This window comes from Hylobates moloch, unplaced genomic scaffold (genome assembly GCF_009828535.3).
Source record: "Hylobates moloch isolate HMO894 unplaced genomic scaffold, HMol_V3 SCAFFOLD_17, whole genome shotgun sequence".
Lineage (NCBI taxonomy): Eukaryota > Metazoa > Chordata > Mammalia > Primates > Hylobatidae > Hylobates > Hylobates moloch.
This window is the reverse complement of record NW_026652292.1, coordinates 76,144,939-76,166,305: the sequence shown is the minus strand read 5'-3', so window position 1 is coordinate 76,166,305 and position 21,367 is coordinate 76,144,939. Positions and strand designations below refer to the sequence as shown.

At 45.4% G+C, this 21,367-nt stretch overlaps 1 protein-coding gene and 1 long non-coding RNA gene across 6 annotated transcripts in view; one reads left to right on the top strand and one right to left on the bottom strand.

The window, feature by feature from the left end:
* Positions 1-266: 266 nt before the first annotated feature.
* LOC116457020 (uncharacterized) lies at positions 267-21,076 on the bottom strand. Of its 3 annotated transcripts, none has more exons than XR_004244881.2 (3): positions 20,460-21,076; positions 18,171-18,338; positions 267-2,768 (listed from the first exon to the last, which is right to left on the bottom strand). It is a non-coding gene; the product is annotated as an uncharacterized LOC116457020 (long non-coding RNA). The 3 variants fall into 3 exon arrangements; XR_009210656.1 differs by lacking the exon at positions 267-2,768 and adding an exon at positions 15,284-15,587; XR_009210657.1 differs by lacking the exon at positions 267-2,768 and adding an exon at positions 15,284-15,571.
* The window catches only part of STX18 (syntaxin 18), a 120,548-nt gene continuing 119,829 nt past the window's right edge, over positions 20,649-21,367 (top strand). Inside the window, exon 1 of one of the 3 annotated variants that reach the window (XM_058430316.1) lies at positions 20,649-20,667. Coding sequence is in view for 2 of the 3 variants with exons in the window: in XM_032135935.2 (XP_031991826.1) it covers positions 21,110-21,277 (168 nt within the window). In the remaining variant the exon portion in view is untranslated. Of the gene's footprint in view, positions 20,668-21,025; positions 21,278-21,367 lie in introns of those variants that run through there. The other 2 variants (XM_032135935.2, XM_032135936.2) reach the window with 2 other exon arrangements.

Genomic DNA, 21,367 nt, shown 5'->3' with positions numbered 1-21,367 from the left:
GCACATAAAGATGGACATAAAGATGGAAACAACAGACACTGGGGACTCCCAAAGGGGGGATCATTAGAGTGGGGGATAGAGTTGAAGAATACCTATTGGGTACAGTGTTCACTATTTGGGTAATGGACACACTAGATGCCCAATCCCACCAGTACGTAATTATACCTGTGTAGCATCTATGCATATGCACACCTTGAATCCAGAATAAAATACATTTTTTTAAAAAAAGAAAAAAATTCAATCAATATGTATGCATCATGAAATTTTTATTCCATTCTGATCAGGCACTAACAGAATGAACTTTTCTAAATGAGAAAGTTCGTCTTCTGAATTTTAAGCAGAGCACACTTGAATTTTGATGCTGATAATAACACGTAGTTAGTAATATGCAATTCATCACTGTTTTAATTTTCTGACAGGTGGAAATTAGGCCAAAATAAATACTACTTTCTGCTTTAAAAAATGCAGGTGAGCACTATCAATAATTCACTCCTTAGTATGGATTCGTTTGCTTCTATTATCTTTGTAATGCCTGGGCAAAAAGTGCTCAAAAACGAAAGTTTTGTTAGGGGATATTGAATAAATGTTGCAGAATGAATAAATGTCTGTATGAATGAGCTGTATTCATGGAAGATTGTTCAGAAACCTATGGGTGGGCTCCTCAGAGCTGTACCCAGGGGTGTGCGTACAAATACACGCACACACACACACATTTTAAGAGGAGATGTGGAGCTTTCTAGGTCTTCTTAGGTAACAGAAGCAAGACTCAAAAGGTTTGAGAAGTTAAAACAAGGGGACTAGTGTAACAAGATTACGTTTAACAAGGGCAGGTGTTGGACTCTGAACATTTGTTGAAAACTGCCCCACACATGGAGGCGATGAGGGAGGTGAGGCTTAACAGACTCATGTGTGAAAAAGACAGGGGTCCCCTAAGTGGACAGGCAGCTCCTGCACGTCAGGGGTAGGACCTGGCTGCCAAGAACATTAATGAGCTCCCAAGCTGCTTTAATACAAGCACGGTTTTCAGAGGGAGAGACCCGATAGGACGTGAGTCAGACCACACCTGAAGTCTGGGACTCACTTCTGGAAAGAAACACCGGCAAAGTGGTGACCAAGCCAAAAGCCATTTGACAGAAGAAGGGACAAGGTGGAAAAGCAGGGCAGAAGAGGTGGCCGCAAAGGAGCAAGAATGCTGGGAACAGCTGGAGGGCAGGGTTTGTATCTGATTCGTCTCTGTATTCCCAGCATCTGGGATGTCTTTGAAGCTTTGTAAAGATTTGGAGAATGAGGCCAGGTGCGTTGGTGGCTCATGGGCTGAAATCTCAGTGTTTTGGGAGGCAGAGGTGGGAGGATGGCTTGAAGCCAGGAATTTGAGACAAACTTGGTCAACATAGCGAGACACCATCTCTATAAAAAAATTTTAAAAATTAAAAAACTAGCTGGGAGTGGTGGCACACGCCTGTAGCCCTTAGCTCCTGGGAGGCTGAGGCAGGAGGATCACTTGAGCCCAGGAGTTTGAGGTTACAGTGAGCTATGATCACGCCACTGCATTCCAGTCTGGGTGACAGAGTGAGACCTTGTCTCTAAAAAAGTTGAAAAGAAAATGTGCTGAATGAACAAACTGGGGTGTCCCAAATATAAAGAGCTTTCCCATAAAGGATAGAGTTCCCAATCTGTGGGGGTATTTAAGTACATAATAGACAGACGTTTGCTGGGTTGCTCTAGGAGAGAGTCAGGTGTCCAACGAAGATAGGGATAGCAATAGATGCTAATGTTAGAGACGGGGGCAGCCAAGTGTCCCAGGTGAAACCCTACCTCCAAGGCTAAAACAGCCTGAAGGCTGAGAAACTGGATTGCTGGACCCGGATGAAGCCTGCCCTTTCCCAAACGATTTTCTCTAAATGAGGCCCACCTGCTTACTGGGGGAAAGGGGTAGAGCCAGGGGAAATTCATGAAGTTTGCAGGGGAGAAGAACCTGGCCTCTGTGGTAACCTGGGATTCAATTTGTGAGGAGAGAGGTTGTTGGCAAGACCCCCTCTCACTTTGCTGAGAGTTTTTGTTTCTTTTTGCTTTTCGCCCAATGAATTCTGTTTTCCTCACCCTTCTATGTGTCCAAGAGCAGGGAAGAGTCATCTTCCCTGGTTGTGTGACAAGAGCCTGGTTTTAGCTGAACTCAGGAGAAAGCTCTGCAACACTAAGTTCTATTGGGTCCCAAGGATTTTGTTCCATAAGGCTAGATATTAAAGCCCTCCCCATGTCTACGTCTCTGACATCTATTTCTCTTTTATTAGTGATGTCCAAAGAGAAGGGAGGAGGAAGGATGAAAGAGGAGGAAGGAAGAGAGGAAAGAAGAGTGGCCGGCACAAGGACTTGGAGATCACTGAAGCTGTTTTCCTTTCTCCTCACCCCCACAGGGAGGGATCCACACTGCTGTGGGGGTTTTGTTGTTGTTGTTTTTGTTTGTTTGTTCTGTTTTTTTTTTTTGCATCCCTTCGTCAAAGCATTCATTGTAGTGTATGGTAATTGTCTCTGAATGTAACAGCCTCTCTTCCCTGAGGCCTGGGTCTGCTTGTTTCATATCATCTTGTCCTTAACACACAGTGCTTGGTAAACAATACCTGTTAATAAACATTTGTTGAATGAATGAATGCATACTGCACTCTTTCGACTTGGTTAGAGACATGTCTTGTAGGCTAGCATGTACTTCACACAGCACTCTTAGGTAGAGTTTGTATATGTTATTCCACTGAAGGGAAAAGGAAGCCAGACTGTTGGGAGGAAAAAAACAAAAAAAGACATTCCGAAGAAGTGAAAACTACCCTTGTGGATTTCAAAACTGTCTGGGCTATTACGCCTGAAGCTGAAACATCAGGTCATGTTTGCTTTTTCTTTTCTACAAACAGCTTATAGGTTTTCTAAAAAACAAAAAACAGACAACAAAACCTCTTGTTACTTTTTGCGTGCCTCCTTTCCATGTTATTTTCTTTTTATAATGACATCATATGAGCATCTGTCCCTGAAGTTCTGGCTCTTGATAATCTCTCTCTTATTTGCTTTGCTCTTCAAAGTTTATACAAATTGTACATTGATCTTGTACCTCGTGTAGGGTTTTAACTAGCAAAAGTACTGGAAAAAAATTTGAAAGTACTTGAAAAAATTTCAATGAGGACAGGGCTATCCTAGTTTCTATTACAGTTCCTGCAGGTAGGGCGATGCCTGACACATAGTAGGTGCTCAATAAATACTTAGAGAATGAATAAAATATGTGCTGTCTACTTCAATAAGAGATAGTATATCATAAGCACATTACTAACGTTACTAGTTAATCCACCAACACCCTTGTGGTTAAGCGTGATTCCATTCTTAAGGTAAACAAGAAATAAGATAAAAGAATTAGCCGATGGTGGTAACACAATGAGTCAGAATTCAAACCCAGTGCTGCCTGACTCCAAAGCCAGGCTCTCTCTGCATCACAAGCTACTAAGGAGACAGTGGCATGTGGCTTCAGTGAAGCTCATCCTGGGCATCTCTGGTAACCTGCCCAACCCCTTCCCTCCCCAGCTGCTCTTGGGTCCAGATCTCTGGCAACCTGCTTCGAATGACTTTGAGAACAAAAAAGTATGTGTTAAGTGGATGGCTGGATAAAGGGTTAGGTAAATGATAAAGACATGACAGTAAAATCAATGGATGGATACTTAGTTACATACAAACACACGCTCCTTCCCCTGCCTGTAATCCTGGTGTTTTGGGAGGCAGAGGTAAGGGGATCACTTGAGCCCAGGAGTTCAAGGTTACAGTGAGCTACGATTATACCACTGTACTCTGGCCTGGGTGACAGAGTGAGACCCTGTCTCTAAAAAAATTTCTTTAAAAAAATTTGCTGAATGAACAAACTGGGGTGTCCCCAGATATAAAGCGCTTCCCCTCTTTACAGAGAAAAGGCTGTACCTACAGTACCAGCCTGTCCATTTCAGTCTGGCAACACATCCTTAAAAAGAGAGATTGGCCTCTAACTCTTCCCTGCTAATCCTACCCCTGCTGCCTGCCCCACCCAGGATGATAAAGGCCCGGAAGTCTTGAAAGCGAAGCATACTTTTGTGCTATAGTTTTTGCCCAGACCTCATTAATTCAGAAAGATGATATACTTCAGGCAGTGGAAAGATATCAAATGCGTGCAAAGCCTCTTTAATTGTGGGTTTCCTTTCGCTGTCTGCTTAATAAATTTGGAAACTATTTTATGTAAATTATATTCTCTAAATGAGGCTGTTGCATTTTCCTGCTCTAGGAGCTGGAGCAGAGATGGGGCAGAGCAGGATAGAGGGAAAAAACCGCCTCGTGAAAATGCTCCTTCCCTAGGAGGCGGCATTGCCCCTGCTTTTCTAGTCTCGGCCAAGTTCCTCCTAGGGATGCTGCATGTCAATGTGAGCCTTGAGGATGGGCAGGCAGGAGAAGAATGGTGAGGCGGAGATCCTGGCACCAGGAGTAACTTTGAGGGCAGGAAGTATAAACTAAGCCTGGAGACACCTGGGGTGGGATTGGGTGGCTTTAATAAGTAAGATGTGTGGGCAAGAGGGAATGAAACTGAAATGGAGAAAAGGAGATGTTGATTCAGCCAGCAAGGCAGAGCTGCAGGAGCAGCCCAGTGGGGCCAGGAGCCCAAAGGGTGAGACGGCTCCCTAAGCTCCTTCTCCTGGTCACACTTGGCCTCAAAGCCAGAGTCCCTGCCCCTGCCGCTCTACTTTTCCACCTGGCTGGTCCACACACACTTGTGGCCTGATGACTCTTCCTGAGACTTTGGGGCTGAGTTGCCTGGGTTCCATTCTTTTTTGTTGTTGTTGTTTTGTTTTGAGACAGTCTTGCTCTGTCACCCAGGCTGGAGTGCAATGGCGCAATCTCAGCTCACTGCAACCTCCACCTCCCGGGTTCAAGCAATTCTCCTGCCTCAGCCTCCCAAGTAGCTGAGATTACAGGTGCCCGCCACCATGCCCAGCTAATTTTTGTATTATTAGTAGAGAGGGGGTTTCACCATGTTGGTCAGGCTGGTCTTGAACTCCTGACCTAAAACAATCCACTCGCCTCAGCCTCCCAAAGTGCTGAGATTACAGGTGTGAGCCATCATGCTCAGCTTTTTGGGTTCCATTTTTTTTCTTTTTTGAGACAAAGTCTTGCTCTGATGCCTAAGCTGGAGTGCAGTGGCATGATCTCGGCTCACTGCAACCTCCACCTCCCAGGTTCAAGTGATTCTCCTGCCTCAGGCTCCTGAGTAGCTGGGACTACAGGCGTGTGCCACCATGCCTGGCTAATTTTACTTTTTGTGTTTTTAGTAGAGATGGGGTTTCACTATGTTGGCCAGGCTGGTCTCGAACTCCTGACCTTGTGCTCCACGCACCTCAGCCTCCCAAAGTGCTGGGATTACAGGCGTGAGCCACCGCGCCCGGCCTTGGGTTCCATTCTTGCTCTGCAACTTACTAGCTGTATGACCTCAGGTATGTGTCTTAACCATTCTGTGCCTTGATTTTTTTTTATATCAACAAAATGCATATGACAAGAATACGAGCCACATAGGATTGTATGATTTATTCTCCCTCAAGCACTTAATAGTGCTTGGTACTTAATGAGTGCTACATAGGATTGGCTATCATCATCATCACTTTCACCATTATCTATCTCTATCAATGACAGCCTGTCACCCAAGCCAGAAATTTCAGAATATTTTCCTGTGGGGAATGGATTTTCCATTATATTCCCATCCTCAATTTCCTGGAACCTCCACTCCTCAAGGCTAAGACAAATAAAAGACAAACTAAAGAGGAAGGAGCCAGACATAACATAGAGAAGGAGCTTGCAAAGCTTAGACTTGAAGCACACCAACAAAAGGTCTGACTTGTTGACCCAGAGTCCACTCTGACAACAGTGCCTGGGGGGGTGCAGCAAATTTCCTTTAGCCCTGGCATGAGCAACAGAAGCAAAGACAATGACAACCCAAAGAGGACAGGACCCGGGGGATCTCCAGGGACTTCAGTGGACCAAGAAGCGGAGGAAGGAAGAAGGGAGGAAGAGAAAGAAGGTCTTCAGGGAGGAGATTTCGGTGCTGACTAGAAGAGTGGCCACAGCTGTGTGTAAGGAAAAGCGGGCTAAGATTTCATGCTGGCTATGGGACTGGGATGATGGCTGCTTCCAGGGCAGCTGCCTCTGCCTCTCCTCCCTCTGTTGACCCTGTGTGGGTAGAAACTTGAAGTAAAAGGACTGCTTGCATATTTTTCTGGACTCTGTGGGGGATTTACCAGAAAAGAGCTAGCTTGTTGGTTTATAGATACCATCACCCAGTCCCTCTACAGGAGGGGATCGAGGGCCATGCAGGGCTGATTTGGAGTCACCAATAGAGGCCTGTGGGTCCAACAGGAGGCAGCTAATATGTGAAAGTCCCTGGGCTACAATCAGGGGCTTTATCAATGAAATTATAGTAAACGAGACATTTTGGACAAAACAATTTGGGGTGTATAGGGGCATATTTAGTATCTGCCAATATACAGCCTCTTTGTTGAAGTCCCTTACAAGGGCTAGTTATTCAACTCTAAATCTATTTAAAAATAAAAACCTAACCCATCGTGGGCTACTTTTGGGGTGAGGGGAACCCAAAACTATTTGCTGTGATGCTCACAGTGAGACCTTTGCGTCCTGATTTTGAACTTAGAGCTGCTGCGATTTGCCTGCCTTTTTGATGTACAATTATGAAAACTAGTGGTTGGCTTAAAACCTTCTGAAATTAATAGCTAAAGACTTAGCTTCCCTGGGAGGGTAGGGGAGAACCCCCCTAGTGTGGTCAATGCCCGGTTATTGATAGCTTATGCCTACAATGCAAAGGAAGGGGAAGACAAGTAATAATGGAGACCTAAAAATATATCAACAAAAATAAATGCATTGTGAGGAAATTCCAAGCTCTATTAAATGCACTTTTGGTGAAAGAAGCCCTGCAGAGAATTTCTTAATACATTTCAAAGAGGGGAGGTGTTTGGTCGCTGGAGTAGCCTACATAAGCAATCGTGCTATTTGTGGAATGTCAAACTGCAGATTGCCAGAGATAATCATCCAGCTCCTACCACAACCATTTCTTAAGCTAGATCAAGGTTTTGGACAGTGGTTTGGGGTTGACTGAGACTCATATCCTCACGTTAGAAGATCCCGTTAATGTCATAGACTCTCCCACTTGGAAAGAGTGTGTGAGTGTAGACATTTCTGCATGGAACCAATGCTTCCACACTTCAAGATCTGCAGCCAGAGAGACACTGTCCTTATTTTAGACACCTTGGTAACTCATTCCAAAGTCCAACAACACCCACATCCAGGAAATTCTTCTTCGTGTTTAGCCTAAATCCCTCATGTTTCAATGTAAGCTCATTTCCTCTCCTTCAGTCCAAAACAGAAATAGGGAACAGCTGCTCTCCACCACTGGTTCACGTGCTTGAGGACTTTCATTTCATCCAACCCCTAAATCTTCTCTTCTCCAGAATAAATATTCCAAATCCCAGAAACATTCTTTGAGATTTACCCAAACCATGTGGCTGATTACTTTCTAAGTGCTTCCTTTAATTCCAAACACTTGTCTAAGGTACCATCTCAGCCTTCGCTCTTGAACAACATACATTCGTTGGGTGATATGGAGGACTGAAAGGAACCAAGCTTCCTTCCAAAATCTAAAGAAGACTCCTCACCACCTCCAGCTACCTCGGCATTGCCAGTCTGAAGTTTGTTTTGTCTAGGTTCATCCTCAACATCCCCATTGCCATGATGGCTGGATTTTTTATGACTAACTACACCAGATGCTGTGCTACACACTTTATATGGATCATCTCATTTAACACGTTGATATGGTTTGGCTGTGTCCCCACCCAAATCTCATCTTGAATTGCAGCTCCCATAATTCCCACGAGTTGTGGGAGGGACTGGTGGGAGATAGTTAAATCATGGGGGCGGTTTCCCCCATACTGTTCTCATGGTAGTGAATTAGTCTCATGAGATCTGATGGTTTTATAAGTGGAAACCCCTTTCCCTTAGCTCTCATTCTTTCCGTGTCTGTCACCATGTAAGATGTGCCTTTCACCTTCTGCCATGATTGTGAGGCCTTCCCAGCCACGTGGAACTGTGAGTCCATTAAAGCTCTTTTTTTTTCCTTTATAAATTCCACAGCCTTGGGCATATCTTTATCAGCAGCATGAGAACAGACTAATATACATGTACAACAACCCTGATGGATGCATTTTTATCTTTTATTCATAGATGAGGAAATAATCTTGAAATAACTCATTACTAATAAGTGACTGGGATTTGAACCCAAGCTTGTCTGACACAGAACTGAGGCTCTTGCCACAATGCCAGGCTAAGAGGTGGTTCCTGCTCCATAGAGTCCCATCAAGACAGAGATAATGAAATGGCCAGAAATGGACCACAAGGAAAGCATCTCTCCAACTCTATTTCTGGAGTGCTGATCATTTCCTGTCCCTGCAGAGTAGCTTTTTAATTTCATGGTTTGAAGCTGCCATGAAAAAACAACAAACTCCGTTACCACATTTATGTTTAATTATAATTACGTCTGTACACACTTGTCTGTCCATTACTCCTTGACTTGCTCCAAGGAGGGGACTTCAGCTTTGTTTTTATATTTTCAGCACCTAGCACGTGCCACCTACTGAGTAGACACTGGGGATATGTTTAGAATATGACTCATTGACTGGCTAGCTTAATGGATGAATGAATGAATGAAATACACACAAATCCACACATATTAGTTACTCCGATTCTCATATTCAGAAGTGCTTACAGATACATAGGGATCTCTTTGAATAAATGCTACTCTTACTCCTACTCTCATCACAAAACTGTTTGGGGGACATTAAACAGTTGGAAGATAAAGATTCTAATCTCATTTTCCCCTGCAACTCAAGATGTGATCTTGGACAAGTCATTTGTTTTCTCATCTGAAAAATGAGGAAGTTTGGCTTGGATGATATTTAAGGCCCTTTCCAGTCCTAAATTTCCATAATTCGATAGCTGCCTACCTACCATAATCACACTTATCTAAATAATCACAAAAAACACTACTTCATGCTGGAGAAATACAGTCATAATAAACTAAGCAAAACCAAATGCCCTTCAATATCCTGTTGTGAACTATAAAATGCCCCTTAAAATCACATTTTCCCCTTGAAACAGGATGTAGGAAAAATATTTTCCTATTAAATCCTTTTAAAGTGCAAGGGAAAGCATTTATTCTGTGATTTGCTGTCCAACTCAATAAAAAGTGGAGGATTCGGCCATCTTAATAATGGAAGATACCGTCAAAAAAGCAAAGGTGGTGGAAATTCAAGTTAGAAACCAAGATGCCATGCCAACAAAACAATGCACGCATTCTCTGGAAGGGATTTCCAAGTGTGTATCAAGCGGTTTATTTCTGCCATTATGTTGGGGAAACCAGTAAATGGGTTTTTATGAGGTGCTTTATGAAACTCCTGGGGTGGACAAAGTCAGTCCTGGGAAGAAGTTGCACCAAACTTCCCAACCTGGGGGCCAGGAGAAGGAGGGGAGAGAGAGGACTTGAACTTTGGTGACTGTTGATCACATTGTTGTGAGTTGACGCCTCTAAAATGGGGTGAGCAGAGTGGGATAAGTACCTTAAAAGAGGTAGAAAGGACTAGAAGATTTCAGAAGAACATTGCCTTGTGTTTGGATATTGGTGTGTCTCCTACTAGGTTAAATCCTCAAAGGGAAAAGGTTCTGTTTTCTTAATTTTTGTAGACCCTTGGAGTATTACCAGAGCAGGCCTACAAACATTGTTTGAGAAATGGAAAAGAGTAGGTGGATCTCTCTGTCTTCCAGGAAGACACAAAAGGGGTGTCTGCCCAGCTCATAATCACCCCATCTTTTTATTGGAACTACTTCCTTGTGGTAGACTGAATAACAGCCCCCCAAAAATGTCCAAGTCCTAATCCCTGAATGTGTGAATATGTATGTCACTTGGCAAGGGGCACTGAGGTTGCAGATGGAATTTGTGATGTTGCTCAGCTAGCCTTCAGATAGGGGGCTTATCTTGGACTATCTGGGTGGGCCCAATGTCATGACAGGGGTCCTTAAATGTGGAAGAGGGAGGCAGGACAGTCAGTGTCAGAGTGATGCGATGTGAGAAGATCTCACCCATCATACCTGGCTTCGGAGAAGGAGGATGGGGCCATGAACCAAAGAACGTGGGCAGCATCTAGGAGCTGGAGAAGGCAAATAAATGGATTCTCCCCCAGAGTCTCCAGAATGCAACACAGCCCTGCCAGCTCCTTGATTTTAGCCCAGTGAAACCCACATTAGACTTTTGACCTCTATAACTATAGGATAACAAATTCGCATTGGTTAAGCCACAATGTGATCATTTGTTATAGCAGCAATAGAATATTAACATATCCCCTCCCCACAAATCTCCAGCCAGAGTGTGTCCTGACAGTCACGTTGGACCCATATGACTCAGATGCTAAAGCCTAGCTGACTGGACCAGAGGAAGGTCTGTCTCAAACTGGGCCAGCTTGGGACTTGGGATTGACACATCAAGTTAGACCCTTTCTGTGACTGGGGGTGTATTAGTGCATTTTCATGCTGCTGATAAAGAAATACCCGAGACTAGAAGAGAAAGAGGTTTAATTGGACTTACAGTTCCACATGATTGGGGAGGCCTCAGAATCGTGGCGGGAGGCGAAAGGCACTTCTTACATGGTGGCAGCAAGAGAAAATGAGGAAGAAGCAAAAGTGGAAACCCCTGATAAACCCATCAGATCTCGTGAGACTTATTCACTATCATGAGAATAGCATGGGAAAGACCGGCCCCAGGATTCAATCACCTCCTCTTAGGTCCCTCACACAACACGTGGGAATTCTGGGAGATACAAGTTGAGATTTGAATGGGGACATAGCCAAACCATATCATTCCACCCCTGGCCCTTCCAAATCTCATGTTCTCACATTTCAAAACCAATCATGCCTTCCCAACAGTTCCTCAAAGCCTTAACTCATGTCAGCATTAACACAAAAGTCCACAGTCCAAAGTCTCATCTGAGACAAGGCAAGTCCCTTCCACCTATGAGCCTGTAAAATCAAAAACAAGCTAGTTACTTCCTGAATACAATGAGGATACAAGTATTGGGTAAATACAGCCATTCCAAATGGAAGAAACTGGCCAAAACAAAGGGGTTACAGGGCCCATGCAAGTCCGAAATCCAGCGGACAGTCAAATTTTAAAGCTCTAAAATGATGTCCTTTGACTCCAGATCTCACATCCAAGTCACACCAATGCAAGAGGTGGCTTCCCACAGTCTTAGACAGCTCTGCCCCTGTGGCTTTGCAGCTGCTTTCTCTTGGCTGGCATTGAGTGTCTGTGGCTTTTCCAGGTGCCTGGCGCAAGCTGTGGTGGATCAATCATTCTGGGGGCTGGAGAACAGTGGCCCTATTCTCACAGCTCCACTAGGCAGTGCCCCAATAGGGACTCTGTGTGGGGACTCCAACCCCACATTTCCCTTCTGCACTGCCATAGCAGAGGTTCTCCATGAGGGCTGCCATCCTGCAGAAAACTTTTGCCTCGGCATTCAGGCATTTCCATACATCTTCTGAAATCTAGGTGGAGGTTCCCAAACCTCACTTCTTGACTTCTGTGCACCCACAGGCTCAACACCACGTGGAAGCTGCCAAGGCCTGGGGCTTCGACCCTCTGAAGCCACAGCCTGAGCTATATGTTGGTCCCTTTCAGGCATGGCTGGAGAGGCTGGGGTGCAGGCTACCAAGCCCTTAAGCTGCACAAAGCATGGGGATCTTGGGCCCAGCCCACAAAACCACTTTTTCTTCTTGGGCCTCCAGGCCTGTGATGGGAGGGGCTGCCATGAAGGTCTCTAACATGGCCTGGAGACATTTTCCCCATGGTCTTGGGGATTAACATTGGGCTTCTCACTACTTATGAAAATTTCTGCAGCCAGCTTGAATTTCTCCCCAGAAAATGGGTTTTCTTTTCTATCACAGTCAGGCTGCAAATTTTCTAAAGTTTTATGCTCTGCTTCCCTTATAAAACTGAATGCCTTTAACAGCACCCAAGTCATATCTTGAATGCTTTGCTGCTTAGAAATTTCTTCCACCAGATACCCTAAATCATCTCTCTCAAGTCCAAAGTTTCACAAATCTCCAGGGCAGTGGCAAAATGCCACCAGTCTCTTTGCTTAGACATAGCAAGAATCAACTTTGCTTAAATTCCCAATGAGTTTCTCATCTCCATCTGAGACCACCTCAGCCTGGATTTTATTGTCCATATCACTATCAGCATTGTAGGCAAAGCCATTCAACAAATCTCTAGGGAGTTCCAAACTTTCCCACATTTTCCTGTCTTCTTCTGAGCCCTTCAAACTGTTCTAATCTCTGCCTGTTACCCAGTTCCAAAGTCGCTTCCAAATTTTTGGGTATCTTTTCAGCAATGCCCCACTCTACTGATCCCAATTTACTGTATTAGTCTGTTTTCACGCTGCTGATAAAGACATACCCAAGACTAGGAAGAAAAAGAGGTTTAATTGGACTTACAGTTCCACATGGCTGGGGAGGCCTCAGAATCATGGCGGGAGGTGAAAAGGACTTCTTACATGGCAGCAGCAAGAGAAAATGAGGAAGAAGCAAAAGTGGAAACCCTTGATAAACCCATCAGCTCTCATGAGACTTATTCACTATCATGAGAATAGCACAGGAAAGACCAGCTCCCATGATTCAATTACCTCCTCCTAGGTCCATCCCAAAACATGTGGGAATTCTGGGAGATACAATTCAAGTTGAGATCTGAATGAGGACACAGCCAAACCATATCAACGGGTATCCCATATATTAATAAATGTAGGAGTTGAGTGGGGCTCGTGTTCAGCCGTAGGAACACAGAAGCAGAGAAAACGGACTTGAGGAGATAATGACGATGAGGAAGGGAGAGGCAGAAAGAGAGAGTTCTGGCAGCGTTCTGGTTTTTAGCTTCCCTCTGAGGTAATGTATGAGTCTGCAGAACACAGTCCTCAGCCAGGTCACTGCCTCCTACTGGCTCAGATTAAAGGGTGAAGGCAAAAGAGCAAATATCCCCAACTGGTAGATCGCTTCAACCAACTGAAAAATTTAGACTGGCCGATGTTGCCCCAAAACCAGATGACTAAGGCTGCTTCCATGGAGAGGTGTGAAAAGGAAATCCCTACTCACAGAAATCAGGAGTGGTTAATAGGGTTTGTCTGCATTTTTCAGACAGAGGCTCAGACAGGTGAAGTAACTTGCCCAGAGTCACACAGCTAGTGAATAGGGCAGCTGAATTCAAACCCAAGTCTTTCCATTTCTGAATCTCAGGTTGTAGTGGTGTTGTGTTTTTGTTTCCTATTAGTCATCCTCTGTTAACTGCTTCCTGGACTTCTGTTTTAACTGGAAAGAACTCAGAGATCTGATAAATATCCCTTAGGTACCCTATAAAAATTCCATGGGTATTGCAATACTCCAGGCTACCACTGTCCAGAGGAAAAAAGTCAAATGTATGACGTAGTTGAGGCTGGTCTAGGCTTACAGTGTGCAGAGGCCTACAGGCCAAAGACAGGATGGGGGTTAACAGGGCAATGATGTCCCCTTCTCTCTTCTGAGGGCTTTTGTTTGCTAGTGCCCACCTTCGAGTAGCTCTGGGAGTGGACACCAGTGACAATGGATGCTCAGCTGCCCTCCGGCCTCCATCTTTGCCTGCTGGCTGGGCTTGTGATTCCCACCCACATTGTGACTCTTGGCTTCAAGGATATTTGTGGAGCCCAAAGACCATCCTGTATAGTCTAAGTAAAGGGATGCTGACAGGGTGGTCTTAATTCAGGATGATCTTAGTTCTGAGAGATCACTGCCTCCAAAGCCAGACTCTTGGGCTGTGCCACACAGTGTGCACGTCACACTGAGCCCCCATGCACTTGCTGGGCTTTGTATTCCTGAAGACTAACTTGGAGCAAGAGACAATTGTAGTCTTCTTGGGGGCTAGAAGGGAGGAGTGGGGGTCATCCCCAAGACCATTGCTGACGGCAGGAAACACCACAAATTGAGAACCAGTTAGTTTTTAACCCATGTGTCTCACCACACAGACACACACACACACACACACACACACAAACACATACACACCCTTGTCTTCCCATGTGAAAATCAACAAAAGGACATGTCTTCCTTAATTTCCTAAGTCAAACTCCTCATGGTGATTGCCTGAAATATGACAGGTAGAAGTTCAAACCACAGGTAATGCCCCACCAACTTTGCTCTTTCTAACCTGACCTCTTGAAATTTAGTCACATGGACTCAGGATGACAAAAGAAGAATCCTTGACATCTTGGCACCTGTTTTGTCCCCGTGCTGACTCTCATTATCCAGTGGCTCCTAATCTTGAAGTTCTGGAGGCAACTTGTTCACTATGCCTGGGACTGACTTGGCTATGTGGGCAACTGTCCCCTTCCTCTCTCTGCACTTACTTGAACTGCTCATAATAGAATGGGCTTTCTTTTATTCATTTTGCTTCCCAGGTTCAAGTGACATGCCTCAGCCTCCCGAGTAGCTGGGACTACAGGCGTGCGTCACCATGCCCGTCCCGCTAATTTTTGTATTTTTAGTAGAGATGGGGTCTCACGATGTTGGCCAGACTGGTCTTGAATGCCTGACCTCTGGTGATCCACCCGCCTTGGCCTCCCAAAGTGCTGGGATTACAGGTGTGAGCCAGCACGCCTGGCTGAATGGTCTTTATAGACTGAGAAGGGCAACTCTTTGGGTGCAGACACTCCAGATGCCACAGCCACTGCCAGAACTTTCACACAAGCTCTCTCCTATCTTTTGCATTCAAATAGCTCCTAAATAGAGAAGTTGGAAACAAGAGTTGAGTATGTCTACCTTCTCTGAGTCACACAGGGAGAGTGAAATATTTGTTGCATGGACACCCTTTCTGCTGCACATTTGATGAAAAGAGCCCACTTTGGTGTGCTTTTTGGTTAGATCAAGTTCATTCTGGCCTCTAGTTTTCCTTGTGGGACAGGGGGCCTGGTCAGTTGTGATTCTCCAAGGGGAGATCAAAGAAGAGATGGGGTAGGAAAGAAGAGTACCAGGCTAGGCAGCTGCAAGACTTATCAACCACAAGAAAGGTACAAACCCAGTGAAGCTGAAGGTAGCTTACCTGCAGGGCTGAGAACCCAAACAGGGGCTGAGGGCCACACCCAGGAAGTAGAGAATAGGTAATGGAGGAAGGATGGGCAGGGAAAAGTTAGGGTACACGTTAATTTCCTATGGTTGGAGTAACAAATGACCACAAGCTTTGTGATTTAACAGAAATTTGTTTCTTAGAGTCCTGGAGGACAGAAGTCCAAAATCAAGATGTTGGCAGGGCCACGATCCCTTCAGAGACTCTAGGGGAGAATTCTTCCTTGCTTCGTCCGGTTTCTGGTCGGCCATCAGCATTCATGGGCCTGTGGCTGTATCTCTCCAGTATCTGCCTCTGTCTTCATGTGGCCTTCCATTCTGTGTGTCTCTTTTAAAGACATTTGCTATTGGATTTAGGGGTCACTAGGATAATCCAAAATCATTTCTTCATTTCAAGGTCCTTAATTTAACTATATCTGGAAAGACTTCTTTTCCTAGTAAGGTCAGATTCATGGGTTCTAGGGATCAGGATGTGGACATACCTTTTGGGGGGCCAACATTTAGCTCATTACAGGGTGGGAGGAGACAGAAAGTAGGATGAAACAAGCCAGCAGGCCAGAACAAGAATCAGGTAGGAATGAGGTGGTGGTAGCCCCTCCTTTAGGTACTCTCTGTGTATGAGTCCATTTTCACACTGCTATAAAAATACTACCTGAGACTGGGTAATTTATAAAGGAGAGAGGCTTAATTGACTCGCAGTTCTGCATGGCTGGGGAGGCCTCAGGAAACTTATAATCATGGCAGAAGGCAAAGGGGAAGCAGGCACCTTCTTCACACAGCAGCAGGAGAGAGTGAAGGGGGAAGAGCCCCTTATGAAACCATCAGATTTCATGAGAACTCACTATCATGAGAACAGCATAGGGGAAACTGCCCCCGCGATCCAATCACCTCCCACCAGGTCCCTCTCCTGACACATGGGGATACAATTCTGATCACAATTCGAGATGAATTTTGGTGGTGTCACAGCCAAACCATATTACTTCAATGGGCAGTGGGGGAACAAAGGCCACACCTCAAAGGGCTGGACCACAACAACCTCCTATTTGCTTCCTGCCTTTCCCTCCCTTTTTTCGGCACATCTGTTTCAAAGCTAAACTTCTGGGGGAGCTGCCAGAAGAAACCCACCTTGGGCTGAGTTCAGTGGCTCATGCCTGTAATTCCAGCACTTTGGGAGGCCGAGGTGGGTGGATCACCTGAGGTCAGGAGTTCGAGGCCAGCCTGGCCAACATGGTGAAACCCCATCTCTACTAAAAATACACACCCCCAAAAAAATTAGCTGGGCATGGTGGAGGACATCTCTAATCCTAGCTACTTGGGAGGCTGAAGGAGAATTGCTTGAACCCAGGAGGTGGAGGTTGCAGTGAGCTGAGATCACGCCATTGCACTCCAGCCTAGGCAACAAGAGCAAAACTCTGTCTCAAAAAAAAAAAAAAAGAAAAGAAAGAAAGAAAGAAATAAAGAAAGAAAAAAGAAAAAAAAAAAAAGCAAAAGAAATCCACCCTGAATTCTTTATCTAGGTTCCCTCTTGGGAACAAAAGTTTCTTCTTTGAGCTTCTCACCCCTAGAGTCAGGGTCCTTTCCAGAGTCCCTGAGGGGGGATAAATGGTTTTCAATGAATTTCATTAAGTTTACTTCCTAATGTGAAGGTATATGTTTTTGAAGGCCTTTCCTCTTGTGTTATAAATTCTACCCTGCCATGGTCACAGTCTTCCAAGGTTTCTGCCACTCTGAGCCTGCCAGTCTGGTCTTTTCCAGTGGTTAGGCTTAGGCACAACTGTTCTTTCCTCTCCATGCTTCATTCACTGAGGAATAATACTGTTATGACGGTGAGTGGAGAATACATCTAATATTCTTGTTTTGGTAGATACCTAGATATGGGTTGTCATCAGTCAGGACAGGCTAATTATGCTGCAGTTAACAAACACCCACAAATCTGTGGACAATTCTCAATCTTAGTACATGTCTGTGATGGTTAATATTGAGTGTCAACTTGATTGAAGGATGCAAAGTATTGTTTGTGGGTGTGTCTGTGAGGGTGTTGCCAAAGGAGATTAACATTTGAGTCAGTGAACTGGGAAAGGCAGACTCACTCTCAATCTTGGTGGGTACAATCTAATCAGCTGCCAGCATGGCCAGAAGAAAAGCAGGCAGAAGAACATGGAAAGACTAGACTGGCTTAGTCTTCTGGCCTACATCTTTCTCCCGTGCTGGATGCTTCCTGCCCTGGAACATCCGACTCCAAGTTCTTCAGCTTTGGGACTTGGACTGTCTCTCCTTGCTCCTCAGCTTGCAGATGGCCTATTGTGGGACCTCACCTTGTGATCATGTGAGTCAATACTCCTTAATAAGCTCCCCTTTATATATACATCTATCCTATTAGTTCTGTCCCTCTAGAGAACTCTGATTAATACAATGTCCTTGGTTGGCTACGCTCCATGTCATCTTTACTTAAGGACTCAGGCTGATGGAACATTGGAACATTAAGGGTTGTCACAGCAGAGGGAAAAGAGCATGATGAATCATATGTTAGCTCTTAAATTTGCTGCCCAGAAATGACACGTTGGTTTTCACTGGCAGCCTACTCTAGTCTCCTTGTATAGGTGTTGCTGCTGTAGTGAGCCATATTTAGGGGTGCCAATACAGTTGATCCTTGATGACTCCTCCACCCCTCACAGTTGGAAATTTGTGTATAACCTCTGACTCCCTAACATCTTAACTAATAATAGCCTACTGTTGACAAGAATCCTTATCAATAACATAAACAGTCCGTTAACACATATTTTGTATGTCACATGTATTAGATACTGTATCCTTTCAATAAAGTAAGCTAGAGAAAAGAAAATGGTATTAAGAAAATCATAGGAAAATATATTTACTATCCACTAAATGGAAGTGGATCATCATAAAGTAAAGGTCTTCATACTCACCATCATCACATCGAGTAGGCTGAGGAGCAGGAGGGGTTGGTCTTGCTGTCTTAGGGGTGGCAAAGGCAGAAGAAAGTCTGAGTATTAGTGGCCACATGCAGTTCAAGCCTGTGTTGTTCAAGAGTCGACTGTATTTTTCAGAACAGTGTCTCGCCCACTGAATGTTTGCTGAATGCAAAAAGAAAACATAATTTGTACACTACATCCAACTGGGCAGTTGTGTACTACATCCAACAGGCCAGGCATGGTGGCACGCGCCTATGGTCCCAGATACTCAGGAGGCTGAGCCGGGAGGATCGTTTGAGCCCTGGAGTTGCAGTAGTATACTCTCACAACATTTCTGCCACATCCCCTCTCAGCTTCATGGGGCTTAATATTAGTCAACTGTCAATTGAAGTCACTTTGCTCTTTGAAATTAAAGAGTAAACACAAAATGTAAAAAGCACAGCCCCATATCCCATGGTCTGTGGAAACTTCAGCAGCCTCCTCAAGATCTTTGTGACTTATTTAGGAATTTTATGTACTTGTGGTCACTTGTGGATTTACAGCCTGATGTTTTGAGCTCACTTGGGTCTTATATCCATGACAATCTTCTCTGCTCTTGCAAATCCTGACAGAAAACTTAGATCTTTGCCCCTACCCTTCTACCCAAAATATCCAACTGCACCAAACACACCATTTACACAAGGCACCACTCACCGAAGGCTTGGTGTAGTTCAGCCTCCCTCCCACTCAAAGATCCTTCCCAGTTACCTACTTTGTACTTTCCTGGCCCCCTCCCTGGGTTCTGGCTTCTCTTTTTTTCCCCCCAATTCAATTCCCCTCACTTTATTATGCAAGGCAATCTCTCTTTCCTTCTACTGTGCCCCAGGCTTAACTTTGCATAGCCAAAAACTGATTAATGTCTGGATTAAACAAAGGGCCATTTATGCAAGATAGAATCACTGGCAGATATTTTGTAATTTCTTTCTCTCTTCCTCAGTAGGGGGAAGAAAGCTGTATGGAAATTTATTTTCCTTAAACTGCAAGAAGTGGCTACAGTTTGGGTTTAAATAATCTTTTCCTGGCCGGGCGCGGTGGCTCACGCCTGTAATCCCAGCACTTTGGGAGGCCAAGGCGGGCGGATCACGAGGTCAGGAGATCCAGACCATCCTGGCTAACATGGTGAAACCCCGTCTCTACTAAAAATACACAAAATTAGCTGGGCTTGGTGGCGGGCGCCTGTAGTCCCAGCTACTCGGGAGGCTGAGGCAGGAGAATGGCGTGAACCCGGGAGGCGGAGCTTGCAGTGAGCCGAGATCGCGCCACTGCACTCCAGCTTGAGCGACAGAGCGAGACTCCGCCTCAAAGGAAAAAAAAAATCTTTTCCTTCCTCCTTTCTGGTAAATATATACTTTCTTGACATCTCTTTCTGATAAACTTTTTTTCTTTAACACAGTGGTTCTCAAACTTTTGGTCTCAAATCTTTTGCACACTTAAAAATTATTAAGGGCTCTAAACAATTTTTGTTTATATTGACATTATCAATATTTACTATATGAGAAATCAAAACAAAAACTTTTGATGTTTTTGAAAGTCCTTTTTTGAAGTATGGCTTAATAGAAAACAGCTGTTCTGCATTTATTCCGTTGCAATATCAGTCTCTAGCAAACTCAACTGCATGCAACTCATGAGAAAATCAGAGTGAAAAGGCAAATAACATCTTAGTATTATGAAAATTTTATCTTGACCATTAAAACCGCTGTTTTAATACATATTCTACTTGTGCATCCTCTTTATGAAAAAAGAAATCTTGAAGAAATCAATGAGATTTTGAATTACAACTGAACCATAGGCCAGGCACGGTGGCACGTGCCTATAGTCCCAGCTACTCAGGAGGCTGAGGCCGGGAGGATCGTTTGAGCCCTGGCGTTCCAGTCTGTAGTGAGCTAGGATGGCGCCTCTGAATAGCCACTGCAATCCAGCGTGGGCAACATAGTACATCCCCATCTCAAAAAACAACACAAAACAGAACATGAACCTAAAATGCAGAAGAAACTCATTGACTGACTTGCCAATTTTAATAGCTATGGCTCAAGACGGCACAATTAAAACTATGCATGAAGGATGAACAGAATCCAGCGGCATTAGGGCCACTCTTTCACCTTTGTCTCTATCTAAAGTTCCTATTCATCCTTCAAATCTCTGCACAGGTGACGCCTTTTCTCTACAGCCTCTTCCTTTACCACAAATAAGAGTGATTATAATAATAACATTATTAACGATTACTACCATTTATTGGCCACTTACTAGGAGCCAAGCAACATCAAAACACGGCACGCGTCAGCTCACTTAATTTTCACAGTAAACTCCGAGGAGAATGCTGGCTTCACTTTACAAAGAGGTGACTGAAGGTTGGAGAAGAAAGGCCTCTAGCTCTGTGCCTTGCACAACTGCTCTGTCTCGGCACTTATTGCACCCCGAGGGTCACCGTCCACTTGCCTCTATCCTGCTCAAGGTGAGTCCTTGCAGTCAAAGGTCAAGGGTGGCTCGCCTCCACGTCCCCCGCAACCAAACCGCCCGGTCTCAGTGAAGGAGCCACCAGAAGGGAAGGAGCCTCCCAGCTTCCCGGTCCTCACGCTCCCGGAGCCCATACGCCCCAAACAGGTACAGGAGAGCTCGCTGAGCTCTCTGCGCAGCTAAACCCTCCAAACTTTGCTGAAACCGGCGCCCGAGTGCGCGTCGCGCGGTTCCTCCTCCGCCAGGTATGCCGGCTGAGGCCGGAACCTTTTTCCTGCCGCCGCGGTAGCAGGGCGCAGGCCGGAACCTTTCTTCTCGCGTCGCCGTTGCCGGGGGGAGGCGTGTGAGGCAGGACCAGTCCTCCAGCTGCCAGGTTTGCGCCGCGGTCGCCGGCTGCTTACGTGAGCGGGCACAGTGTTGGGCTGCGGGTGCGGGTCGCTATGGCGGTGGACATCACGCTGCTATTCCGGGCCAGCGTCAAGACCGTGAAGACGCGGAACAAGGCGCTGGGAGTGGCGGTGGGCGGCGGGGTCGATGGCAGCCGGGATGAGCTGTTCCGCCGGAGCCCCCGGCCCAAGGGCGACTTCTCCAGCCGGGCCCGCGAAGTGGTGAGCTGGTTGCTATGGAAACGGCGGGTTGAGGAGGGGGCAGTCCTGCGACAGGGACCCCGGGCCCCAAACCAGACCCCGTCCCGTAAG